This window comes from Diadema antillarum, unplaced genomic scaffold, assembly GCF_040938485.1.
Source record: "Diadema antillarum isolate AM-2024a unplaced genomic scaffold, OU_Dant_1.0 seq00000164_RagTag, whole genome shotgun sequence".
Taxonomy (NCBI): Eukaryota; Metazoa; Echinodermata; class Echinoidea; order Diadematoida; family Diadematidae; genus Diadema; species Diadema antillarum.
In genome coordinates, this window is record NW_027271235.1 from 340640 (window position 1) to 367350 (window position 26711).

Here is a 26711-nt window from a genome sequence, read left to right on the forward strand (position 1 = left end):
TAGTGATGAACATGACAGGCCTACATACTATCATTAGCATATAATATCTGGATTTCTCTGGTGATGAATATACCCCTCTACACATGACCCAGACTATTCCTGAACCAGCTGGGGATGGAATCCCATTACACATGTGTACACCAGATCCTGCCAAACAGGTACCAGCGATAAAGATCAGAGCACCATCTGTACAAATGAAGATAATTTGGCCATATGGACCTAAGACACTTCCCCATCCCACCCAAACCCCTTTCTTCAATAAAACAGAGAAAAAAAAATGCAGCCGATATAGAGACAAGATAGCACTTTCAGACGTACCGACTTACGGTTGATAGTCATGTGTGTGGAAATACAACACAGGAAATGGTCTTTTCCTGGTATCGCATCGCAATTTACCATTCATTTTTACACCACTGCTACACAAATTAACTTTTGTGTAGCAGTTTTCTTCCACTGAAGTGTACTGGATACCATTTAAAATATTGTTCATCAGCTGAAATTGCTAATCAAACATGAGTTGGAGAATTATTCCCTGCAAAATGATGACCCCATTCATATGCAACGCTCCGTTTATCCGATAATCGTATCTGGGAGCATTCAGACCTCTAGCTCAGTTGAACTTTCATGGGAAGCTCATTTAATGTATGAGTCTCTCTGTTGTGCAGTAGGGACTTTGTACGGGCTTTGCGCTTCATGTTTATACTCTGTGCTGGACTCATCTGTCGCAGAGGTCAAGCCTTAAGCCTGTGTTGCGAATAAGCCCCGCCTACTTGTAGGAAATACATGTGTATGGATATGAGAGCTTTCAGATGCAAAAAAAAAAAAAAAAAAAAAAAAAAAATGTGCAAAAATGCTTCCCTCCCTTTTTCTTGGTCTTTCTCTGTTTTTATACCTCTCTTCATCTCTCTCTAAGTCTCTCTGTCTGTCTGTCTCTCTCTCTCTATATAACTCTTTCTACATGTATCTCCATCTGTTTCTCTCTTTCATTTCATTTCTGAAATCATATCTGCACAATTTCTGTGCTTTCAGCGCAGATTGGCACAGAAGCCCCCATAGCATTGAACACACTGTCCAAAGTCCCTGGTACAGAAAGGGTTATCAAAATACGTTGTACATCGTATGGAGAGTGACAGAAAAAGCAAGTGAAGACTTTTTCATTTGTTGTAGTTCCATCAGCAATGCACATGAACAGCATCAGTGGAATTTTGAGAATATATGGTTGTGAGAGGGATTTTAAGCTACACTTGTATCAGAATAACATGTTGAAAACTATTTTTTTTTCTGGGTCAATGTGTCACATCCACTGAAATCATTGCACTCTACAGCGCTTGAACTATTAAGTTTTCTCGAGAATGTGAGTTATGGTTTCTGTCCGTGCTAGTACCCCTCTTATTGCAAAATTTCGAATTTTGGTTCACAATCAGGGTCACATCTTTTTGATTTTGCAGCATTCTCACTGCAGAAGATGTTGAAACTTTTTGGGTGGAGATTATTTGCACAGAGCTGTGACCTAAACATACATTATGTTATGAATGGTATGCTTTTAGTAGTCTATGTGACAAGGCCAATTCAATCAAAGCGCACCACAGCTGATTGATAAAAATAGCAAGGAGCGACACATGCATTGCATTGTGGGATATAAAATTTCAAATTTTTGCAGGGGGACTTCACCATTTTCACTTCATGACCTCACTTCTTTTCGCAAAAGGAAACAAAATTGCACAAAGCAAGTTTATTGGGATTTGGATCACAATGCAAATCTCATAAAAATAACGTGTTTCTGTTGTCAATACTACATGTACAATTTCAAACGTTAGGTTGCGATACTGATCATGATCCCAGTAACATATAATTCTGAATGCCATATTAAAGAATGGTACTACTGCACTTATAAGCTGTTATATATGATGTATTTGAGAGGGTTTAATTTTCACAAATTTCACAAATCATTGTTGGAGCGCAAATTTAACAACACACAAAAATATAGCCATGCGCAAGGGTACGTGTAATTGTGCACTTTACGATAGTCTTGGTGTCAATTTGTGAAAACAACATCTTGTAACAATGTCTGCGACCTCCTCATTCACAAAAATATATGTAGTATTACTAGTAATATGCGAAAATAACGGCTTTTATACAGTATTGTTACCTTCTGGTTTTAATGTTGTTTGTGGTGTGTTGCTCAGTTGTTTGTGTGTACACAGTATATACAATCTTTATTTTGTTTTTCTTTCCTTTTTTTTTTGGTGGGGGGGGGGAGGGGTTAACGTACCCTTTAACGACCTTCTGGCAATCAAGGAAATGCATGGCTTCATCTAAACGGGAAGTGTCTTTTCAATGAGGCCAGCTGGTATGTACATCACAGGGAAAGAGACCGAATAAACCAGACGAAAGAAAAAAAATTATGGAGACGCAGAGGCTCAGAATCTGTGCAGGTGAACGTTGGAAAACTCATTAGCAAAAATTATGATACTACAACTTGATACAGAAACACGCATCTCCCATGCTTTGTAAACTCCTCCACAACTGATCCTGCATACGTAAAATGCCTGTCTATTTGAATCTAGACAACGAAGAACTTTTCACACTGTGAATTCTACACTTTACACACAGCTATACTTCATAAGTGGAATGAAGAATAGCTTTCGAGGTACGAACTAGATTGATGTGAGGCTCAAATATAAAGTTTGCCGACATAAAAATATTCAGTATTTTGTCAGACCCTAATATATCAGAATGACTTTTCCTGACAAGAGAAGGCTCGCTGGAGGCAGCTTGTCTGATGTTTGTCGGACATCACTACCGTCAAATCAGCTTGAAATGCAATAGAGCAGTACAGTTGAACCTCTCGTATCCGGACAAGTCGGGACCGGGGCTCATCCAGATAAGGGATTTGGCCGGATACGGGAGACTCAATGCCTTGTACATACATACACATGTACTGATGTAGCCCATTGTAGTCCCACATGTAGTAATGTGTATACTGCAACATTTTCATTGTTACACTCAGTAACAGACCCCAAAATAGAGGTTCATGTTTGCAAGAATAAAATCATTTTCTTTTATAAATTCTTGGGATGATTTACCTAAATAATTATTAAGAAATGTATCAAGTATCCAAAATATGTAATTCATGTGTGTTTGTGTAGGAGTTCTCAAGGAGTTGGGAATCCCCCTTTCCTCCCGTAATTACATTGTATTAAAAAAAAAAATCACGGCGAGATTGCGTCCGTATAATAGAGAGATACGGATAAAGGGAGGCCGGATAAGAGAGGTTCAACTGTACTTGAAATGAGTATGTACAGTAGAGGAGGTGGGGGCGAATAACTCTTCATTTAATACTGGTTTCTCTCGGGAAAAATAAATCCATACATTTGAATTCACTTGTAAAATGGCCATCTACCTAGTACAAGGGACAGCATGAAATTCTTTGGCTTTATGGAGATTTTGCTTCAAATTAGAAACATACACTTGTACATAGAGGTGTGGAAAGACCCTTCCAGTTCAACAGGGTTAAATATTCTATTGACAAAAGTATATGTTTTTTCTCTTTTTTTTAATCAAAGAGGATAAACTTCTATCTCTTGCCCCAATGTGACATTGGGCTGTAGCTCTAAGGCTCCCTATTCATTGTGGGCGAGTGCCCAAGGAATTATTGTACTTGTCCACTGTCGGTTTTACATCAGATTCACAAGGAACTTTAGGTCGCATGTGGGTATGCCAGAGGTGTCTTTGTGGAGTCAAATTATTAACAAGGTACTTTTTTTATTTGAAATTGAGCACATCATGGAAAAAAAGGACTGATTCAAAGCAACATCACTATATCAAAATGTCTTTTGGAATTTCAATGACTAAATTTTACTATTCTATCTATATGAGTTGGCTGAATACCTGTGTATTGACATCAATACAATCATGATACACTCCATGGTGAACACGTTCAGAGAGGTGTACAGAATTCTCCATTGCACAGTGCTTCCATAGGCTAACGATGATGATGGAATCTCGCTATCGCTGCCGTACCCCCGAGGATCCGGTATTGACACGAAATCGTCCACGTCAATTTCTGGCATTGTTCAACTCCCTGTCAATGCCGCGCACACCTCCCGCTCCGCCTTCATTAGATTAACCGCACAACCCTGGATATTTTCCTCAAAGCCACAATTGATGTAAAGCAGTAATGTATATCTGGCAACACATAGCAATATTTTGTCACTAGAAGTCTTGATGTCCATCCAGAAAACCACTCAAATACATATTTCTTTTATCATAATTTTCTTTCCTCTATTTTACTCTCAAAAAGAAGGAAAAAAATATTCCAAACTTCAAGTACAAAGCCATAGTGCGCATGAATTGCATGCAAGACCATTAAAACTTTTGTAATCGAATCACCGATCTGAAAATTTGGTGGAGCAGAATGTAATCTAATATAACGAAAAGGCATTATGGATGTAAGTATTGAAAGTGAAATTTTAAACATGACACCCATTTCTACCATCTGGAATTTTGCAGAGTGGAGTGTATTCTCTATTCTACATCATCACAAATCATATGGTCTTGTTATCTGTGTGTTGTTTTGAATTAACGATTGCCCACATGCCTCACTGTGATAGCCATTTCAAACAAAGAATGCCTGGTAAAATTTTGCTAGTTTTACAATAAAAGCAATTATCTAACAAACTGAGGATGAGCTGGTTTTGCTTTAACATGTACATTCTTCCCATAAACACTTGCTCGGGACTACAGTCTTCAATGGGTTGATAAGTACAAACAAGATAAGTACAAGACTTCTTTGATTTCACACAGTGACATCTATCGAAACAAATTTGCAAACTTCCACTCTGTTCTGCTTCAGGATTGTTGTGTTGTTGTTTTTTTTCCCTTTAAAACTACATTGCCTTTTACACACACACACACACACACACACACACACACGCACGCACACACACACATAAAATACAGCACTGCAATTGAATTCATTTTAGAATTAATAGTTCTGACAACAAAATATGACCCAAAGTCATGAAGGAAATTTAAATCTATAGCCCATGGAACACATTTTGTCTGCGTTCAAGTGTTTGTGATGGATCGCGTGCACCAACAGACATGTCCTGGATGATGAATGTGCGCTGATACCCACATTGTATGCCCCATGTATTAAAAATGTATGCCAATTTCATGCTCAAACCCATGGATTGAACGTACAATGTACCTCTGTGAATTTGGGTCTTTGTGTCAGGGCATTTCAAGCATAACTTGCCAATCTTTTTCATTAGCATTCACTAACCCATCAAAAACTTTGACAATGAAGTAAATTTGAATAGAACTGTGTCTCAGTCAAACAGTAAGGTGATGGTAACACACAAATAGGACCTTGATTATAAATCCGGCCATCGATTATCTGGATTCTATGTTATCCGTACGCCAATGCAGTATTCGACGGGTCTCATTAATGATCTCATCTCATCGTCAGTCACTATCAATCAAACAGACAATATAAATGAAGGGATATTTTACTTTTAATACATTTCATTTGATTTATACATCAATTCCTGAAGTATGAAAAATGATGTGTATAACCCTACAGCATGACATGCTAGAAAGTGTTGTATTTGAGAATACATTGTAATTTGTATTATATGATCGGTACCCTCTTATCCAACCAAGTCCATTTTCCAGACACCCATCAATCCCTACGTGGCCGGATAATCGAGGTCCTACTGTACTACAGTGCAGGGAATACAGTCGGTACTTGGAGAGTGTACACATGAATCACGATAATAACAAAGATATATTTTGAAGTTATACGTGTGTAAAATCTCCCCTTTCTTGTGGTGTAAAACATTTACCCATCTCTGATCTTAAAGATAATATAAAGTTTTGGTACCTTTACAAAGTTTCCCTGAAGTTTGTGTTTCAGGTTAAAGTACCTTTCATATTCACACTGTGAGACTTACTCGCCCCAAAGTGCTCTCATGTCTTAGTAATCATGCAATAAATGGTTTCGTATGTTGCATTGTCGCGGTACCGCGTCGAGTCAAACTAACGGCGTTGTGAATCATGCGCTCGAGACCAAATCTTCCGTTCAAAAATGAGCCGTTATTTTGCAATGGGTCACTACTGCAGTTCTCATCTAAATTGACGTTCTGGTAATCAAACATGAGTTATAATGCTCCCTAAGCATCATACTGACTAGCAGTTATATCCAGATACTTTGAATCATGGTTTCACTCCGTGGAATGCATCTCAACAGGAACTCCATTAATTGCCTCTGATGCCCCTTTTCAGAGGATCTGCCCATTTAATTCACTGACAATCTGTAGTTTATGTGTGCTGATCGTTGAAAAGTTTTAAAGGGAGAGTACAGTATTGGTGGAGATGAGAATTGGGCTTTTAACTTTTTGCGAGATACCAAGAAAACACTTCCAAGTGTATGATATAGTACAGAGCATACCATTTTAAGAGGAATCCAAAATTTATTTGATGAAAATCGGGTTTGGAATGACTGAAACATCCAAAAACAAGGTAATGGGCAAGTCCAAGATAAGGTCCCCTCAGAAGGCAAAATTTCATCTTTGCTCAATATTGACATGTTTGGTATCATTTTGAAGCTTATGAGTTGAAGTTTTGATTTCCATGGAGGAAAAAATTATATTATGTAAATTTATGCAAATTTCAAGGGCTTCATTTGCATAAATGTGAAACACAGTGTTACGTATGGGACATTTATAAAAATTCATATTAATTCAAAGGAAAGCAAATGATATTTGATTAATATGTGGACATAAGAAGTTCCTCAAATAGTTTAACTTGGTATGAAAATTTAGGGATTATGCAAATGATTATGCAAATTAGCTCGTGTCCTATCATGAGATGTCCCATACGTAACAAATTGAGGTCATTTTTTTAGGTTTTTTCTGAAATTGCTAAGGTTATTTTAATGCCCTTTTGGAAAGTTCTAATTTATTGTTTAGAGAAATTAAATACCATAGAAAAAAGAAAAAACAGTAAAAGAAGTATTTTTTATTAGGCATTGAAATAATGTTACGTTTGGGACAAATGCGTTACGTATGGGACATCCTCATACATATTGCATGTGAATGCATGTAGCTAGCTGGGAAGGTCTCTCAGTACACAAATGGTCAATCATCCTGAAGAAAGCATCCCAACATTGTAGCTACTTTTTGAGTTATAGACACTTTAAACAATACATGTACTTGACTGAACAATTTTCAGAAAGGGGGAGGGGAAAATGGCAAAATACACAATGAAAAATCAGCATTAAAGGGATGGTATAGTTTTTTGTAGAAATGGGGATTCAGTTTTCAATATTTAATGAGATGATTGGAAACCAATTATATGAATTACTAAAGAGCATACAATCCCAAGACTAGAGGAATTCAAAGTTTATGTGATGGAGGTCAAATTTGAAATGGTTGTGATATATATTTAAAAAATTATAAAGTAAAATTATTATTTTTTTATTGCAAGTGATATACAAATTGTCCTTATTCAGTTTTCAATAGTAGCCAGGACAAAATTCATGGGTATACATACTGAAGTGTGACTTGAATCAATGACCTGACTGCTAGACAGACATCATATATCTACTCGATCACTGGGGTTCCACGCAGCAGGTATTGCTTATTCATTAAAATTAATATTTCTTGTGTCAAGTTGTTTTTTTATTGAAACTAAATGGCAAACTGCCCTTCATTAATGGAAGTAAACACTTTATACTATTCAATTTTTCAGAAGTAACTATCCTGATAAAAATAGGGCATACATACTCAGGTTGGTCAGAAAAATATAGAATATGATTAAATATAAATATGATGGTAAATATTTGGGGAATATTGTTCCCTTGTCAATCTGGATCAGTATTTGAGTAATTTCAACTGATTCCATTTCAATAATTATGCAAAAATTTGTTTATGGGTATTTTGCCAAATTATTTTGCAAAATACCCATAAACATGGTTCTCCACACACCAAACGAATGGGGGACAAAGGGCATGCATACTCAGGTTGGTCATAAAAATATCAAAATATGATTGAATATGATTATGATGGTGAATATTTGGGGAATATTGTTTCCTTGACAATCTGGATCAGTATTTGAGTAGTTTCAACTGATTTTACTTCAATAATTATGCAAAATACCCATAAACATGGTTCTTCACACACTAAATGAATGGGGGACAAACTGTCCCATACGTAACTGTCCCATACGTAACACGTCATGTCTGTCTTTAATTCGAACCTGTAATTAGAGCTTTATGCCTAATGACATGAAACTTACCTGTGATAATCTTGAGTGTTGTAACTTTCATCACAGTGAGTTACAAGTTGTAGAATGAAATACTTTCAGAGAGTTTTGAGGTTGAAAAAAATGATCAAAAAAACAAAATTTTTCTGGTCCCATACGTAACGGCACATATTTTCTCTTCTAGAATATAATTGTCTGGGTCATTTTTCTCAATTTTTTACACGATTATACTTCTCCTAGATATCAATCACCATGATGAAGTTCAATATGATCAAAGGCCATTAACTCTATTTTTCAGGTCATAAAAGTCTCTGAATGTCCCATACGTAACGCGCGCGTTATCTTGGACTTGCCCTAAAACAAAGCGATCGTTATAAAGTGTGGGTCCCACACTTTATTAGAATCGCTCTTTTTTGGATATCTCAGCCTTTTCAAAACCAATTTTCATCAAATAAACGTTGAATTCCTCATAGAATTACGTGCTCTTTCATATTCATAAGAGTTTTCTCCTTATTTCACAAAAAAAGAATGTTAGAAACCTGAAATTAGGTCTCAACCAAAACTTTACGATCCCTTTAAGAGCGAAAAACAGCGGACTATAGTATGAGGGTTAATGAAAGACAGAAGAGCTACATTGAGGAGGGTGGGTAACGTAGAGCAATGACCTCCATGACATCACACTTCCCATGGTTGTTGACGACGGGACAGGGCGTGTTTTCTATCCCTTGTCTGGCCGCCACACCGCAGGATATCGTTGAGTCACGACCCATGCGGACCGTACTACAACTGACTCGAAAGACGGTCACACGTAATGCCCCGTCCCCACATCGAGGTCAAACTTTTGATTTTCTGGCCAAAACAGAATTGTCCTCACTGACTTTCTGTGCTCAGAATTAGTTTTAACTTGTAATACATTTACTTTTCTAGCATAACGAAAGAGCATTTGACTAAACCACTTATAGAAAGCAGGGGGAATAATTGCTACCCTTAACATAGATATTGTCAGTGTCAAGTTGATGGAATGTGTGATTTTCATGAAATATGATTCTTTGTGGCATTCCTTTTATATTTTCTTTATACTGTCATCCACATAAGATACCACAACATCTAGTAGTCTCCTCATCCAGCAGTTCCAACACCAAAACTTTAAAAATTCATAACTTTTGCATCGGTTGTCCGATTTTCCTCGAACTTTCACTGATGTGTTCTACTAATGTTGCTGCTTTCACTCAATCCACATTTCTCTTTGGTTTCCTTTAACCCTTTCTGTGCCAGCGACACTGGACAGTGTGCACTATGCTATAAGGTTTTCTGTTTCAGTAAGCACTGATAAGAGCCCCGTAAATGGTCCCGGTGTTTTAGTCAAATGCATACGCGGGCGCACGGCGCAAGTTTCCTATATAGAGACCTACGCTATCGACTCCTCTTTAGCGCTTACGATGCGAACCATTTTCCCGAGTCCGAAGAAGTCCGATTCACTGTAGTCAGTGGTCCGATCACAGTTCGGCTCATGACTCTGCTGAGGGGGATGACCGCGTTAGTTAACTTCTTTTGTGATGTCATAATAACAAGCACATGAATGCACGCACCTTGGCATTACTACAGACTGCGAGATGCGCAGAGAAGACAACGAAGGCAACGTTTACTTAACAACACCTACGCGCTTTATTCTTGACGACAGCTCAACTTCGGTAATCTTCATATCAATGCTAACGGTGATCGGCAGTATCATCAACAGCGCCTTCTACACTACCGCGACTATGCCCCTTTAATCTTTCTGTGCCGGAGCTTGTTTCAATACATTCTTGTGTGCATACTCTGAAACGAAAGTGTATTATTGATATTGAATGACCCGTTTCAGATAACAACAAACTGTCTAGAAATCAGGAATCATTTTGAGAAAGCTCTTGCTTGCCATCTGGCTAGAACTGATTCTCAAATTGGCAACATATTTCAAAACACTAAAGTCCCTGTTTCTCCCACACATTGACAATCTGTCAAAAATATTCTGTGCTGATTCAATGGAATTTTCCTACCTCAAGCCAGTCTTTCCCCCCTTGAAATGAGGATATGCAGTGAAGCAACAAAACTTGGAGTTGCCAATTTAATACCATCAAGGCAAGATGATGATTTCTGCAGCAAAATGTTATACCCTGGATTTGATGAGCTCCACAGTTGTAAAGTACAAAGCAGCTCCACAGTGTGATAGCCACAACATAGAAATGGTAAAGGATGGAATACACTTATCAATATCATGTGGTCATGAAAGACCTGGTTTTACAAGTGAATTGACCTTTATCCTTTTTGTCAATTCGTATTCATTGTCAGTCGATCAATGGTTTGCAAATGATGTTCAATATCACAAGACAAATTTCAGACAACATACAGTCTAAATTTGCCTCCTTTTGTACTCAGTGCGCAAGGTTGCAATGTACTCTATCGATATGACGGAGTTGTCCATGGCTGGGGAAAATCAACTTCTCCATTTCCATAATTGGCAGCATTGTCAGAAATAATTGCTTTATAATTGCCATCAACAGTGAGTTTTCAGTGCCTATACCTACAGGGGCTGAGGGCTGAGTGCGTGCAGAAAACAATATGACAGACAAAACACAAATTTATAAGCAAAAAAAGTAATTGCTCTATTGTCTTGAGATGGAATTATGATTAGTCTCTTATTCCAGGATTCTTCCTAATTATCTCAGGTTAATCTCTGGCATTCCTAGAGAAAAAGAAAACAGTGCAAAGGCAACCTATCCGCTGGGTCTCAAGGACATTAATTTAACCCGTTAAGGACTAGTCCTGAGTATAATACATATAATGTTACCACGCAGGTGTTGATGGGAAGTGTGTGTTAACCCGTTGAGGACGAGTTCCGAGTATACTCGGGCAAGCGTCTATGATGGGAAATGCGTGTTGTAGCAAAATCAAACCGTCCTCAACGGGTTAATAGAGCAAAATCATTTCATCCTCAAGGGTTAAGGTTTGGAAATAACTCTGAAAATTTGCAATGAGTTGCAGCTTCAAACACTTTGGGGACAATGGATTGGTTCCATCATGGCTAGTATTGGTAGTAAATTCAACATTGCCTACTCTCTTAACAATCAATGCCTTGATGCAAATAATCGAAAATCTGTATGATTTTGAGATTCTATATCAAAAGGCCTTTGCACTAGTTTGCAATTGATGCATCTTGCTGTTTTTGAACGTCACTTAAAACAAGAACCTATTACTGGGACTTCATCAAGAAAAAAGTACAGTGTTTATGAAGAATATGCTCAGTTCTCCTCCCTTATCATGGAAAATAAACCTATAACACGTAGAACCCTACCTACAAATTCATCAACTTTGAGTGTTCATAAATGTAAATGTTGCCATCTCCTTGCTAATGCATGCCAACTGGCAATGTTACAAATGATTACTATTTTGTACAGAGTTACCCTTTGTTGGTTCCTCCAGTTTTAGCAGAATGCAATCATTTTTTTTTGATATATTTAAAAAAAATGATCGCATTCTGCCAAAACTGGAGGAAATAAATAAATAAATTGCCTGCCGTGTTGCATAAATTTTATGAATATTTCACCAAAAGGCTTGGTGAATTTCATCATAGGTTGTGAATATTTATAGGAAAGAAGAGAGAGAGAGAGAAAGAGCTCTAATGACACAACAACAATGGACTGAAAATGGATTACTCAGAAAATAATCTAGCCTTTGATCAAGGCAAAGACTGACTAAAATTGTACATGTGATATTTCTCTTTCAAGGAAATACATGGTGAAGCATGTAATAGAGCCTGAAACAGACTCATTCGCAAAACCCATCCTCATAGAATGAATTGATAAACAATGTTATCAGATGTTGCTCGATGAGATATAGTTACCAAAGTGCCCTTGAAAAGAGAAAACAAAAAACCAGAGGGGGAACTCAATGCAATTTTATACAAAGCTGCCTATTGATATACGTGTATGTTACACTGTATATGTCGGATCTGCCAAGATGGCCACAGCGTATTCATATTGCATTAACCCATGCTGTGCTTTATTCATTGACTGGCAATCATGATAGAATGCTTTCTGTGATAAATTGGCATCAGTGTCTGGAAATCAAATTGCGAATGACTAGAGATTAAATCTAATCGACTATCAGTGTCATTGTGGCCTCCTGTTGGACTGAAAAACATTACTACGTCTGAACAGGCTTGCTAACTTCCCACTAGGTCAAGTTTAGCCAGATCTTACTGAATGGTTCATCAAGTTAAGATTTGGTATGCCAGTTTGTCAGGGGTTAAGGCCCTGGTACTGCCAAGTACCAGCAATTTTCCAGATTTTACCCTGACCACGCCGGAGTGGACATGGTATACATGCTTCAAGACACTGTTTTCACATTGCGGCTTCTCACTATTAAGATATTCGAGATTGAATTTAGTTCAGTGAGCTGAACGAGCACTGTATAAAGAGGATTGTGTTCAGTACTGTCAACAGCATGGTACACAATACTCTGGCATACAATGTACAAACATTGGTTTGGTTTGGTTTGGTTTGGTTTGGTTTGGTTTGGTTTGGTTTGGTTTGGTTTGGTTTGGTTTGGTTTGGTTTGGTTTGGTTTGGTTTGGTTTGGTTTGGTTTGGTTTGGTTTGGTTTGGTTTGGTTTGGTTTGGTTTGGTTTGGTTTGGTTTGGTTTGGTTTGGTTTGGTTTGGTTTGGTTTGGTTTGGTTTTTATTGATGTTGCCACCATCAAAATAAACTCATATTCTGCACCAAAGCTAATCATCAATTCTCTAGCACACAAGAAAGGAAAAGAAAAAAAATGGTATCAGAGTACCAAAGAACACACACTTGTTCCCTCTTTTTCTGCCATTTTAGATCATTTTTATGATGACACATAAACCTGTCATCTTATAAAGAATGAGCGAGGCACTACTGTAAAACAAATTCTGATATAAAAGCTGCAGGTACAATTGTACAGTTTATCCACGTTTCCTACCCAGAGCTTTCCAATAATTTATATTTTGCTTTTTTTAGAATCAACTTGCCATAAAATCAATTATAAGGAAAACAGGCCATAAAATTACAGGTGGTGAGAGCATCCAAACCCTGAAAGGTGAATAACGCCATGGTCCAAGAGTCAAATATTAAAAAGGTTTCAATCTGGTACAGTCTTTCAGACTTTGAAACTCTCATAATAAGTATAAAAGTTGTTCAACTCATCCTTTTTTAACTTTGGATCACTTGTCTTTCAACTTGGGACTGCATACAAATTCTTGCAGTGACCTCTTTATTCAGTTCCAGGATATTTGCTCAGGACTGTGACAATTGTGTACATTGCTCCCATAAAATATCTGCATGCTGAGCCAAACATAAATTCTACGTTCCTAACCCTAACCCTAATCCTAATCCTCAAATCAAACTAAACCTAAACCCTTTCATAACCCTAACCCTAACCTAAGTCCTGGGAGAAAATGACAGCGGAGAAATTGTTGCAGAGCTGAGTAAATGCAGTAAAACACCTTTTGTTCACTGAGATCGATCATGGAGACCATTTATCACTATGCTAGAGCAAAGTTAGGTTAACAGATGACATCCTGAGGGAATTTGACTGTAGAGAGATAGAAGACTTTATACTCATGGCAGGAAAACTGATGAGAATTTTTAGGTTACTTCAAGTGATTATGGCACTGAATGATACGTTTCACAAGTTAACCATCTCTGGAATTAGCCTTTGTGCAAGACCTTCTCACTGTATTGATTGCAAACAAAGAAAGTAGACATTCATCAAACTACTGTAAAAGTGGAAATTTTTGTGGTGTTGAAATGTTTGCGCATTTCGCGCGATCAGAAACTAGTGCGAAAATAAAAGCACACGAATATTTCTGCTTGCCATTATGCTCCTGTATAACTAGTTAATGTCTTGATACCGCGGAATTAAAGACATGTGGAATTAAAAACATGCGAAACTCTTCTTATCCGGACGAGCGCGAAAAATTAGTCGCGCGAAAATATCCACTTTTACAGTATCTCTGGAACTAGCCTTTGTCCAAGACGTTATCATTGTATTAATTGCAAGCAAAGCAAGTAGAGATTCATCATTTTTGTTGTTGTTGTTGTTGTTGTTATTTGAATCTATTTGGTGTGTATCATTCCCCTACAAATATTTACGCCATTTCTGGAATTAACCTTTGTCCGAGACCTTCTCATTGTACAGTTTTTGTATTCATTGCAAGCAAAGCAAGTACAGATTCATCATTAGAGAATAGTGTCAAGAGGCAAGGTAGTGTGTCCTATTTCTATTGATCAAGTTCTAATACTCTGCTCAGATTTAATTATCAAATTTATGTGTCAAGAGTACATGTATAACATTTCAGCAGCTTTATGAATGAGTTACCGAAATTATCTTCTTTTTTTTGTAGAGGTGGGGGGGGGAGTATTAGCTTAAATGTATGTCAGAATTGACTTTAATATTCTAGATACTATAGGGCCTATTGTTTTTTTCAAACAGATCAATCAAATGCATCTTTGTTTTCTGCTTGTTTATTTTTGTGCCCCTGTCAATTGTGTTGTACACCATAACAGTTTCATTTGCATAGTACGATGTGCTTACCAACCCAAGAATGTTCATGTGCATATCGTATAATGTATGCTTTGATCTAGATGAAGAAATAAAGCATAATGTATGAAACAATTTGACCAAATTTGCTTTGAGCATTTGTAGTACAAATCGCAAACACTGAACAGCTATTAAAGAATCAACAATGCCAATTGTAAACTTGTATGCATATTTTTCTCACTGATGGCCACCGGATGATTTTACTGGCAAATTCTGTTGCTTGAGGCAGCCCACTGAATTATTCAATTCCTGAATTTTTCAGTATTTACGGATACAGAAGAGTGATGTGCGAGTTCACTCCTGACCAACAAATAATCATAATTTTTGTATTGCATGAAAAATCCAAAAAAGGGCACTTGCATCTGTGTCCAGCTTTGGGTTCACTTGAGGGTACACATATGTAGCTTAGAAAAAAATATAGCCTTTATGGATTGTATAGATATTCAATTGTGAACACACACACACACACACACACACAAACCTCAAATACCCAATTACCTCAAATCTCTCTTTCACATGGAAGAAACTGTGGCAAGGGTTCTAACTGGAGTATACTGTACCTTGTGTGTATACTGGGGTCCATATTTTACAAATTGTGTTTGGAATAAGTATCAAAATAATAAACTCTGTGAAAAGGCTCTGAATGACTTAGAAGCACTAGATCTATTTTGGATGTATTTCCGCTTGTGGGAGCTGAAATTATGGGTGCTGTTCGTTATTCCGAAGATTCTCTTTTCCGAAAGTTCGTTATTCCGACAGTTCGTTAATTCGAAACACACAAATTCCCTGTACCTAGAGCCTGTTCATTAATCTGAAAATGAAAAAGGGTTCGTTAATCCGAACATTTGTGGCGCTATTCCGAAGGTTTGTTATTCCGGAGATTTGTTAATCCAAAAATGAAATTCAGAATAATGAACATTCGGAATAACGAATCTTCGGACTAAAGAGCCTTCGGAATAACGAACCTTCGGAATAACAAGCTGTAACCGAAATTATAAAACAAAGCTTAAAGGGATCCCAGTTGTGGTTGAGACCTAATTTCAGGTTTCTAACATTTTGGGGGAGATAATGAGAAACCTCATTATGAAATATGAAAGAGCATGTAATTCCATGAGGAATTCAACATTTATTTGATGAAAATTGGTTTTGAAATGCCTGAAATATCCAAAACAGAGCGATTCTAATGAAGTGTGGGACCCACATTTTATTACGATCGCTTTTTTTTTCTGGGTCTGGATCAATACGCTGCTGGACCAGGTGGGGAGAGAGGGCGCGAACTAAATTAATCGTAACGAAGGTGACTTTTTTCTATCTTGCTTCTGAAGACTTCTGAAGATGGGCTGTTGATTACTGTTGCTGGGAGGTGATTCCAGGCAAGGGGGGTGCTCACAAAAAATGAATATTTATATTGCTCTGTGTTACAATGAATTTTTTACTTTGTTTTTGGATGTCTCAGCCATTCCAAACCCAATTTTCATCAAATAAACTTTGAATTCCTCTTAAAATGGTATGTTCTGTACTATTTCATAAGTGTTTTCTTGGTATCTTGCAAAAACTTAACAGCCCAATTCTCATCTCCACCAAGATACAGTACCATCCCTTTAAAATTTTAAAGACATGACTGAAGGGATACATAGTCAACATGATTATGTAGCATCCATAAGAGTTGACAATGCAGGTTTCCATCAAGTTGTTATACAGATCCAATGTATTCAGTTTTCATTCTGAGTATAAACAGAAACAAAAATGAATCACACCGTTGCAGCTTACAACATTAACTGTTTCAGTCTCTTAAAGTGAAGTCTGAAAACTCACACTAGTAGGGAGTCATGTTTACATCAATCTTTTAGCCAACCAACTCATAGCAATTTGTCTTGCAGTCTAGCTGGAAGGCCATGGTGACACAACAAAGATTAAGGGGATTATCCATTCATTGTCATCATTAGTTTTCAGGCATCTATGCTAATCAGCTATAAAGAGATGGAGGAACAGTGGGCGTGTCAATCAGTGAACACAGCACAGTACAGAAGAGTCTGTAAAGCCATGCCTGGTACCCAATACAAGAATTAAAAATTCAAGGTGAGGTAGGATATTTTGTAGAGTTTAACCCATTGGGGATGAAGTGATTTTGCTACATTTCCCATACACACCTGCCTGAGTGTGCTCAGGACTAAACATCAATGGGTTAATTAAAACATCACCTCCCAACTCCCAAGAATTCACCCACACTGCCAAAAACAGAATTCTCTAACATCCTGTTTCATGGTTTACACCTGTACATCCTTGTTTCAGACCAATACCACTAGTACTGTATGTTTGCACACAGTGGGCAGAAACCCAACATGGGTTCAAAGTTTACTTTGCATAATACCATTTGGCAGCATTTGTATCTTAATGGTAATATACAAGTACTTCATAATTTTTTTTTAATGATTCAGAAAAGTAATTGATACTTGGAATGATTGTGCCAAGCTAAATTTCTCATTAATGGCGTGAGTTCAAGCACAATCAAAACAAAACATGAGTACACATCTCCATTTGCAGCAAAAAGTTAAAACATTTGCATTAGTGCTTGAAAATATGCAATAAAAAAAGACTCACAACTCTTCTTTCCACTATTCCATAATGAAGAGATTTTTCTCCTTTGGGTGCCTATTCAATTTAAAAGTATGGCTTAAAAATTCATGAGACTTGTTTCTCATTTGAAAGAAACAGTGTAAAATTAATAAAGCTCTAACATTATGCATTTCTATTGTAAAGCTCAAAGACAATGTTCTAGTCATAAGGAAAAATTAGATGAGGTTACCACATAATCACATACTGTAAAACGAGGAATGTTCGCATGCATTTTAATTTCGCGAATTTCGCGAGCGCCACGATTCGCGAAATTAAAATGCACGCGAAATTTCTTGTCTACACTATATATGCATTGAACGCCAGTGGCAATTCGCGAAAATTTCATGCCAAGAAAAAGGCCGTCAGCTCCAATTCGCGAAAATTTCGTGCCGTGAATATATCATGTTTTACAGTACACTGTATGCCACACTCTACACAAGTCTACCTGTGCCTCCTGCACAGTAACTCTGATGCTTTTCAGAACTTTACATCATTACTGAAATACAATAGTGTTGCAAAAAAAAAAAAAAAAACCTATAGCCCAACTGAAGATGACTTGATTTTAACAACACCACATTTGACATTCTCTGATCTAAAGTTACTAAATTATTATTTATTTTTTTTTTTTTGTACAGCTGTATAACATTGACAGTATGGTGCTTCCCTTTGTAATGTTCATTCTGGTTTTGTTTCATGTTTGTAATACAGTATCCTATATTCTTTACCTGGTCGAATGAATAATGATGATGATAATATTGATAAAAATAATGATAATAATAATGATGATAATAGACTCCTGCCACAGAATTTTTGGGACTAGTCTTCAAGGGGTTAATATTGTAAGTCTATGAATTCATCAGACCAAACTTAATAAATTAATAACATGCAAAATCAGAGAAATGTTGACATAAATTTGTTAATTTTAGGAAAAGGCAGGAATTGTACAATTGCAATCATTTCAGAATTTGATATGGTGTGTCACCAGCCAAAAAGTCAGCTATCAAGGTACAGTGTATAGGATTGTACTTGGTAGCATTTACAGCATACAATACTAGTCTCATTGTACTTTCTGGCTGGGGTAAATGAGAATGTTAAAGGGACCGTACAGTTTTGGTTGAGACCTAATTTCAGGTTTCTAATATTTTTTGGTGAGATAACGAGAAACCTCTTATGAGATATGAAAGAGCATGTAATTCTATGAGGAATTCAACGTTTATTTGATGAAAATTGGTTTTGAAATGGCTGAGAGGGACCTACACTTTATTATGATCACTTTGTTTTACTTTGTTTTTGGATATTTCAGTCATTCCAAACCCGATTTTCATTAAATAAACTTTGAATTCCTCTTAAAATGGTATGCTGTGTACTATTGTGTTTTCTTGGTATCCTTGCAAAAAGTTTAAAGCCCAATTCTCATCTCCACCAATACTGTACCATCCCTTTATTATAGGAAAATCAATCCATCTCCAATATGAATTATTGGTAAGAGAATTTTTTTTTTTTACACTAACCCGTTCCATGCCGAATTCTGAAATCCCCGTAGATTTAATATTTACACAGGCCGCCAGGTTCCCATAGGGAAGGGGTTACTAAAAGTAACTGGCAACTGAAGTGAATCAATGGACAATAGACCTTATCATATGCATCTATCTGATGTCACTGCATTGCCATCCTAGAGTCTAAAGCTATTGCCTTGTACACATTAGTGATCTGAAGTTGGCGCAGTTCAGCGTTTAGAATTAACTGTATATTCCTATTAATATCCTCTAAACGAGGGTGCTATGAGACTATGACGCCATACATGCATTTCAGGTCTATTGATGAATTTATGCAAAAAAAAAAATATGGAAACTGTCCAGAAAAAGTATACATGTACCTACATTAATACAAATGACGAATTTTAATTCAAAATTGTTGAACTGATTCATCAACGGCAAAATCTGAAATGAATAAAGAAGTTTTTGTTCTGATGACATGCACTATTACCATGAATAAAAAATAAAGGAAAAGATACAACACCACACAACAACAATAACAAAATAGTTTGTAGCACTTGATAGATGTTCGAACAGACACACACCATCACAGGTTTATAGACTGTGTAATCCTGCACAAACATACAGCCAACAGGCGCAGGCTCCTGTTCCACCCGCACATATCGAGGCACACACCATAAATAGCCCACACCACTGGTGTATCTAATCTTCCTCATTAGATCCTGTTACCTAGTAATGCAGAGTAGTGTAGTGAGCAGGGCCCGGGACCAGGGTAGCAATACGACGGTGTACCGTATGCAGTACATGCTGTAGCTGCTCACCTGACGAATACCGTCAACGTAGTCTATTTTTACATGTAGTTCCTGTCCGCCCTTTCAATGAGTTTCATTTCATTACTTTCATCCCATCGCCTTCCGTTCATCAAACTCGTAACAGAGAATGCATTTCATATGTGCTAGGAAAGATTCAGTGCATAGTGGCAGCAAAGATTCTGATAACTTACCTTTGGATATAGGTTTTTCTTCGGGGAAACTAGAGAACGACACCGTCTTCTTCCGAGAGCGCTTCTTAGCGACATCCTTGATCAGGCTGGACCGACGGGGCAGGCCGGCTTGATCGCAGCTTCCCGCTGACTGATCGTCTCGTTCCTGCTGCGTGCTCGAATTGTCTTCCTCCTTTATTGGATCCGAACTTTGGCTAATGTCCGATGCTTCCGAGCCATTTTCAGCCATTTTCAGAATCAACTGGCTGGCAGCACACACAAGCAATGTGAAATATCCAGATATATAAACAATCCAATTTGGGACAAGATGATATTAAATCCTCGGGACTTCGAAGGCGGAGGTCCCTCAGTAGGATTAATTAGCACTGTCTGCATTCACTGTGAAAATTCCATGTAGGTCAAATGCGGACCCAGATGAGCAGAATGTTATCCTTTCTTGTGTTCGATCTAGCTGGGCTCCTTAACGCTATGACTCCCCGCAAATGTTACCAAGACTCGTTCTCAATCTGTTACGAAGACGGTCATTGGGCAATAGATGGCGCTATGAAAAAAAAAATCTGCTTCGTCCTCGCTCGCCGCATTTTATCATTCTCTTTCCTCTTTTCTGGCCTAAATTTTCATCAAATGAAATGAAGAGTTTGTTCGCAAAAACCGATAAGTCCATATTTGCCAAATGGAGATATTTGCGATTAAAGGTCAAGAAAAATAAAGAGAATAATGAGAAAAATTTTGCTTCTTTTGACCATAACTTCAAAAATGTACCTTTATTATGTAGTGACCAATAAAGCTATTATTTTGTAGGCCTACTTTATGACAGACACTTCAAAAATGGACTTATCGGTTTTTGCGAACAAACTCTTCAAATAATAGTAGATAGTGGAGCGTGATGTGTATGTGGGGGGGGGGGGGGTATAGAAAATCTACATTGAATTGCTTTGGAACGAGTCCCACTGACTTGACCCAAATTTGAGATACTGAGTACTACTCGACAGCGATGATATTATAAGTGTCATTAATTTTGATAACGCAAGTTACGGTTTAGCACCTACAAAATGATATGAATTTAATCCATTGATTATATAATTGTTAAGTCCAATGTTAATTTTTCGTTGTTGCTGCTGCTGGTATTTATTTGTAATCATTTTGGTAAGTTGAAATCAAATTGCGTTGAGGCCTACCTTCAATTTGACATTAAAAAAAAAAAAAACCACACACACACACACACATAAGCCTATAGTGTAAAATCTAACCAACTGAACGACCCAAATCAGTATCGACTTTAATAAAATGATAGGCTACGAAATTTCACTGTCGAAAAAAAAAAATGCGCCCTGTGCAAACACCACGTGCAAACAATAATTCACAGCTAATGAATCAAAAGGGTGGAATATTTAGCCAGGCATAATCAAGTATTAGCTTAGCTGAATACCCTCAATATGAAGTTTTAACGAAGAAATTTAAAAGCTCATTCTACTGACTAAATCGTGATGGTGATGAAAATACAAATAGTATAGAAATGAGTGTTTTACTGGAAATGCGCTGAATAGAAAACACATTTTTTCGTAACTTTTTTTTTTGTTATCTTATCATCATCGAAAACTTTGTAATAATTATCTTGTGAGCGTGCTGAGCACTCGGCTGAGTTGATAGGTCCCAAATCAAAGATAGGAGCACGCCGCATTGCAGCAATGATCAAATTTATTTCAAGCCGGCGACGGAATCTCGTCGGTCATTCATATTCGTGCGAGTGCAGCCGACGTGTATGTGTGTCTATTTCAGTTAGCTTTGAATGGATAGGGCCTCATGATGTAGATCATTTATTTCGCCGTATTAGGTCCATCTGTTTATTCTATAATTTAAACATTACGCGCATGACAAGGGTGAAATGCATGCAGCCATAATTATACAGGCATATCTGGCGCTGCATACAAAAGCGCATAGTAGGGGAGGTTGATTGGCACCTTCTAGAAAAACAATATCGCACCTTCTAGAAAAACAACGTCGACTTCACTGAAACTGATAACATGAAAATTATATACATCTTAATGTGATGTTGTTTATTGATTCTTTTTCGTTTACTTTTGCGGGACTATGTGAAATCGTTGCGTGTCAGCAACATTTGACTTTAAATTAGCTGACTTGCAACGGCGTAGCCAGGATTTCATCTTAGGGGGGGCGGTTAGTCTGCGAGGGAGCGAAGCGACCGAGCCCGAGCCCGAGCGAGCGGAGCGAGCGAGGGGGGGGGGGGGGGGAGGGTGTGGGAGGGGGGTGTCCCCCCTCCCACGGTAAGAACTTTTTGCATTTTGATGTTGTAAATGGTGCAATTTGATGCATGTTTTTGCGCGTTTTATCGACGTGAAACAGTCCCACTTGTTTATGGTAGCAGTTTATTTTGATGTAGATTATTATTGAACAATTTGCCTATAAAATGGTATAATTTAGATACACTTCTTGTATTAATTCTTTTCACTGAATATCATGAACGCGACTGAACCCGAGCGAGCGGAGCGAGCGAGGGGGTAGGGGAGGGTGTGGGAGGGGGGTGTCCCCCTCCCACGGTAAGAACTTTTTTGCATTTTGATGTTGCAAATGGTGCAATTTGAGGCATGTTTTTGCGCGTTTTATCGACGTGAAACAGTCCCACTTGTTTAAGGCATATAGCAGTATATTTTAGTGTAGATTATTATTGAAGAATTTGCCTATAAAATGGTATAATTTAGATACACTTCTTGTATTAAGTCTTTTCATTGAATATCATGAAGGCAACTGAACCCTAGCGAGCGGAGCGAGCGAGGGGGGAGGGGAGGGTGTGGGAGGGGGGTGTCCCCCCTCCCACGGTAAGAACTTTTTGCATTTTGATGTTGCAATGGTGCAATTTGATGCATGTTTTTGCGCGTTTTATCGACGTGAAACAGTCCCACTGGTTTAAGGTAGCAGTATATTTTAGTGTAGATTATTATGAAACAATTTGCCTATAAAATGATGTAATTTAAACACACTTCTTGTATTAATTCTTTTCACTGAATATCATGAACGCGACTGAACCCGGGCGAGCGGAGCGAGCGACGGGGAAGGGGAGGGTGTGGGAGGGGGGTGTCCTCCCTCCCACGGTAAGAACTTTTTGCATTTTGATGTTGTAAATGGTGCAATTCGATGCATGTTTTTGCGCGTTTTATCGACGTGAAACAGTCCCACATGTTTATGGTAGCAGTTTATTTTGATGTAGATTATTATTGAACAATTTGCCTATAAAATGGTATAATTTAGATACACTTCTTGTATTAATTCTTTTCACTGAATATCATGAACGCGACTGAACCCGAGCGAGCAGAGCGAGCGGTGGGGTAGGGGAGGGTGTGGGAGGGGGGATGCCCCCCCTCCCACGGTAAGAACTTTTTGCATTTTGTTGTTGCAAATGGTGCAATTTGATGCATGTTTTTGCGCGTTTTATCGACGTGAAACAGTCCCACTGGTTTAAGGTAGCAGTATATTTTAGTGTAGATTATTATGAAACAATTTGCCTTTAAAATGGTGTAATCTAAATGCACTTCTTGTATTAATTCTTTTCACTGAATATCATGAACGCGACTGAACCCGAGCGAGTGGAGCGAGCGAGAGGGGAGGGGAGGGTGTGGGAGGGGGGTGTCCCCTCTCCGACGGTGAGAACTTTTTGCATTTTGACGTTGCAAATGGTGCAATTTGATGCATGTTTTTGCGTGTTTTAACGAGTTGAAACAGTCCCACTTGTTTAAGGTTGCAGTATATTTTAGTGTAGATTATTATTGAACAATTTGCCTATAAAATAGTATAATTTAAATACACTAGTCTTCTTGTATTAATTCTTACACTGAATATCATGAACGCTGTCTGTTCAGCAATCAAGCAGAAAAAGCATGCACACGAGGGTGTAGATAGGGGCATATCCCCTCCCACACGAAGGTGATTTTGCGTTTTCAGACCTGAAATTCAGCGATCTGGTGCAAAGTTTTGGTGCAATACTTTTTCATCGAAGTGTTAAAATCACGGAATTTAGCTCTTATTCCGAATGTGCACCATCTGTGTGTATGTATAAAGTCTAGTGAGGTAGAGCTTAGGGGTAGGGGGATTCCCCCTCCCGCTCGCGTTTTTTTTTAAAGACGGCACAGATTGGGGCATGGCGCGTGTTAAACCTATGGGAAAAACGTTGGGTTAGGGTTTTTGGTTATGGTTAGGGTTAGGGTTAGGGTTAGGGTTGGGGTTAGGGTTAGGGTCAGGGTTAGGGTTAGGGTTTGATGGTTAGGGTTAGGATTAGGATTAGGGTTAGGTTTAGGGATATGGTCCCCGATAGATTTTTAGTTTCCCCAATCTGTGCCGTCTAAAAAAAACACGCCTCCCGCTCGCGGAGCTTTTGCGTTTTTAGAATTGAAATAAAGCGATCTGGGTATAGCCACAGTCTACTTCTATGCATGGCGGGGGGGGGGGGGGGGCGAGCAGGGAGAAGGCGTTGGCGAGTGTTATCTCCACCCTTCCCTTCCGATGGAGCTTTTGCCTTTTTAAGGTTGAAATTGAGATATCTCGTATACGCATATTTCGCTGGTGTTTTCACGAACCGGCACAGCCGGCCCCGGAGCCGCGAAAGTAAGTTTCGAGATAATCGCGTTTGAAGTTTTTGCCTTTGCAAAATCCATGATTGCGCCTATATTTCACGTCCAGTTACCTAAATATCACACTGCACGACAGATTAGGAGTTGTTCGTGTGTTTCATGTTCTTGGTTCATCGTGAAAAACAAAAGTTTCGTTGAAATATCGGGCAAAGTCCGTCGTGCCGGTTCGTGAAAACACAAAAACACGTAAACAACGCTTCCAATATTTTCACGAACCGGCACCGTCGGCCGTGCCGCTTCGATTGTTCGCGCATGGTGCGGATTTCATTTTTCACGAAGTGACACCATCGGCGCGCACGCGCTGCGCGTTAGGTTATCTTCATCATTTCTCATAGCCGCGCGCGCACATAATCGAGCGCGCGTATTATCGATGCTCCTTTGTATACTAGTGAAATGAATTGGGTATCAAGATTTTGTTTGATACTTTTTTTTTTTTCTTTCCCCCTTCTAAATCTCTCATCCATTCGCAGAAAGGCATTATTATTGAGTTGTTCTTCATTATATTACACATTGATCATTGCTCTCAGCTCATTGCATCGGTCTTTCTGCACATTATTTCGAATCATAATTTTCAAGATTCACTCTCTTCCTCGGAGCATTACTGTATCTCGTGCTATGTTGTTTTCGAATATGAAATGTAATCAGTTTGCTCTATTGCTTTGTGAATGTGTCATTCTTGTAAAGAAAATAATTCTGTGCTGGTAATACTCTCTTTCACTCTCTTTTCCACCCTTTCTTTCGCTTTCTTTCTCTCTCTCCCTCACACACACGCAAACACACACATACACACAAACAAACACACAATCCCTCTCTCTATTTATTTCCTACACGTGACACCTTACAAAACTTTTTAAATTACATAAAAACTAAATGAGCTTTACTTGGGTATCTTTTCTCATTCATAAATTTATTACCACGTGTGTACACGAGTTTTAAATATGGCTTTTCAATAAACTATACGTGGATCATACTACTCATATAATGCAGATTCCAACTTGAATGAAGTTAGGTACAGTACATTACCTTTCATTTATTTTTCAGATGTAACGAAGGTTTCTGTTATGTTCTAACATTTATACCAAGCTCTGTATGTATCATCCACCTTGATGATATCTTTATTTCATGGCATTCGGGGTACTACAATATTTCATTTTTTTTTTTTGTAGATTCAAAAATGTTATTCAGACGTATGAGACTAGACTGACTCTTGCCTTTAAAGCCCCAAAATCTTACAAAATAATGACCAAAATGTTCCACCTCCTTCCATATCCCATCACCTAACTTCAACCTGGTCAAATGCTGTTTACCAAACATTGACTTTATAATCAAACTAGAATTTGATGATATGAATACAAGTACATAATTACAAAGACACTAGCTGATTTGGTATGGATAACCTTCATCATATTAAAGGCAATACAATCTCGTAAACAGTGACTGATCTAATTGATGTTTAAATTGCTGTGACAGTTCACAAAGTGTATTATAAATCTTCTGCAAACAGTCTTGATCTTCCCTCATTTTGTAAAAGTTTGTAAGCACTCATATTATGCACAGTATGTGCCTGAAATTTTATTCATTACCATACCATGTTATTTTGCAAGATATAAAAATCCTCATGTTTCCCTTTCTTTTCTCTCACTGCTAGAGGATACCATATACAAAGTTCCTTATCTAAGCTCAGTAAGAAGTGGCTATCAGATCTGCATTTACTCATTATTGTTTCAAAAGTAAAACCCACAAAAATATACAATATAAGAAGACATAGATAATGATGTCTAGGCCATAATTTCTGATGTGGACACAGACTGCAATAATATGGCTATGTATTGCAGTACATCTATCATCCAAGAAATCATTTTCTGTCAAAGTTTATTAGGCATTCTTTAGTTGCAGAGAGAGAGCAAGCAGAGGAAATGTAAGCATCCGATTTTTTATATCCCTCTTGCAGTCTACTAATACCTTTCTAACTTGCACAACTTGACTTGACTTGGTCCTGACTTTAGTTTATGTCTGCTGTGGGTGTCACAGGTGCTTGGGTAGGCATAATTCAAAAATACTGAAAATTGTTTATGGGTTTGG

At 37.9% G+C, this 26711-nt stretch overlaps 1 protein-coding gene across 1 annotated transcript in view; it reads right to left on the reverse strand.

Annotated features, from left to right (window-relative positions):
• Nucleotides 1-20345, reverse strand: part of LOC139728107 (inactive phospholipase C-like protein 2) — a 172845-nt gene extending 152500 nt beyond the window's left edge. The window contains exon 1 of the mRNA XM_071639070.1: nucleotides 19987-20345. Coding sequence (XP_071495171.1) covers nucleotides 19987-20215 — 229 coding nt within the window. The 5' untranslated portion in view covers nucleotides 20216-20345. The remainder of the gene's footprint in view (nucleotides 1-19986) is intronic.
• Between the last annotated feature and the right edge of the window lie 6366 nt (nucleotides 20346-26711).